Below are 2,277 nucleotides of genomic sequence, written 5' to 3' on the forward strand. Positions count from 1 at the left end.
GTCGGCAGATTTGAGGGCAATTCCGTTCATATTTTCACAAAAACGAGCATAAAATCGACAAACTGGGAATAAATGAAGGAGCAGCTAGCCCAACGTGTGGTCCCACAAAAACTGGTTATATATCGCTTGTTAACCATAAATTCAAATTCTACATTGCCGGATAATTTTGGCATGAAATGAAATGGACATTTTTTGGCATTAAACTTATTCGTAAATGTGAAGTTATTGCTCCTTTTAATTACTCTGCATAATTCCCAACTTTCGATAAGTGCACAACTTGAATAAGTGCATGGAAATTCTTGCCAAATTCCATGTGCACTTAACCAAATTCGACTGCATTTATATATAAACTTTTGAATTGATTGTTAAATGTCAAATTGAAAAATATCCGCTTATGATGCAAAAACAGCCTTACTTTTATAAAACGTAACGTTACTTAATCGACAATTAATTACAAATGGAAATTTGCATTACCTGTATCATCACACCGGAAAAAGCAATATCTTTTTTTTAAACTCCAATCCACACACCATGGCCCACTTGGATCATTATCTGGGTTTCTACAGTAATTATTCGCTTCTTTCAATGATGGAAAACCAAGTCTGTGGGGTGTTGCCATTTTATACACACTGATTTCCTTAGACACTTCTTTTGCGCCCTCCCATGTTAAGCATGCATGCCCTGAAACTGTTGTCGCTCGTGTTCCAGAATATCTAGCCAGTGAATCACTACTGATGCATGTTATCTCTTCTAAAGTTAAAAAATGCATTGCCAATTTTTAACTGCATTCCAACTTATATAACAACATAACAGTTTGTTATATTCATCTAATTATACAACAAAGAAAAAATAATTTAGAATAAATATTCTGTAAACTATAATTTTATTACTTTCAATATTTATTTTTCATTAATTTTCAACCTTTTAATTTTATTATACTCCAAAATTGCACTTATGCTTAAAAACATTTTAAAATTTACAAGAAAATATTAAATAAATAAAAAAATATATATATATATATTATGCATTAAATCATAAATTAGTTAAAATGCTTGCACCCAGAAAATGTTCTGAATTTCCCTCTTTTAAAATTTTTAAAACAGAAGAAAATATTTTTTAATTTTAATACTGACCGGATGCAAACATGGAAACCGTATCTTCTTCTCCAATGCAATTTATATAACATGGTGTCAAGCGCTGTGTTGCAGTTTCATAGCATGATGGAATAAAATTGCTTTCTTCAACTTCTTTACAATAGTTATCTTTGGAATTATTGGGATTAATCAGCGACCATCTAAAAGCAAATAGTGTCAAATTGCTCATATTTTAACTTTTTCTAGAATAAAAGTTAAATTTATGTGTACTAATGTACATGTATCCTCACAGATAAATATAAAATTTACATCATACTCATCAAATAGTGTATATCTTCACCATATATAAAGATTGTTTTAAAATGTATATACAGTAAACGTGTATAAATAATATATAAAAAATACGTAAGCAAATGTATTCAATTACCGCATGCAGGGTATGTGATTAACTGTATATGTTTTCAAATATTTCTTCACTGATGGTCTCTGCTGTTGCTTATCATCACTTTTATAGCAAGGAATATCTCGATCACCTAAAACAATGAACTTTAAAATTTCTGAACAACTAAGTTTTAATAGTTACTCTGCAACTGCTGATTTTCACAAGTTTGAAAGCAAGCACGTCTTTCTGTAGAGCCATCTTCAAGTTGCACAAAACACCACGGGCCTATCTTTAAATTTCCCAAATTGCGGCATAAATTCAAACCTAGCACCCCATATTCAGCAGCTAAAAACGTTAATAGTTTATTGATATAAATTAAAGTAAAACAAATTAAACATACCAAGATTGGTTATCTTTTCATCCATTTTTAAATTCCATTCCATGCAGAGGTAACCGTCATATGTATAATTTCTCATTCCAAGATAACGCATGCCCAGAAGTCATACTGGTACAATCATCCAAGCGGGTCTGAGATTGCAGTCTGAAGAAATTATTGTTAAAAATTATTTAAACATTAAAATGCAATACATTAAAAAGCAATACATCAAAGTCAGGCGTTTGCAGGAGGAGATCAGAGGAGGCGTGGTTAAATAAATATATCATAAGTATTTACAGCATATAAAAGGCGATTAAAGAAAAGAAGTAATTACATTTTGATTCACATGTAGAGTAGCATGGCTGCCAGTTATAAAAGGGGTGATCAACGAAACAGAATAAGCCTGGTTTGTGCAAAATTTGCAT

At 31.0% G+C, this 2,277-nt stretch overlaps 1 protein-coding gene across 1 annotated transcript; it reads right to left on the bottom strand.

Annotated features, from left to right (window-relative positions):
* Window positions 1-451: 451 nt before the first annotated feature.
* Window positions 452-1,967, bottom strand: Tsp_13245 (putative kringle domain protein). The gene is made up of 5 exons (XM_003366908.1): window positions 1,877-1,967; window positions 1,678-1,821; window positions 1,522-1,627; window positions 1,134-1,294; window positions 452-750 (listed from the first exon to the last, which is right to left on the bottom strand). The coding sequence occupies exons 1-5, from the start codon at window positions 1,965-1,967 to the stop codon at window positions 452-454; spliced, it is 801 nt and encodes a 266-aa protein (XP_003366956.1).
* Window positions 1,968-2,277: the final 310 nt, after the last annotated feature.

The sequence above is a fragment of the Trichinella spiralis genome (genome assembly GCF_000181795.1).
Source record: "Trichinella spiralis strain ISS 195 chromosome Unknown Scfld5196, whole genome shotgun sequence".
Lineage (NCBI taxonomy): Eukaryota > Metazoa > Nematoda > Enoplea > Trichinellida > Trichinellidae > Trichinella > Trichinella spiralis.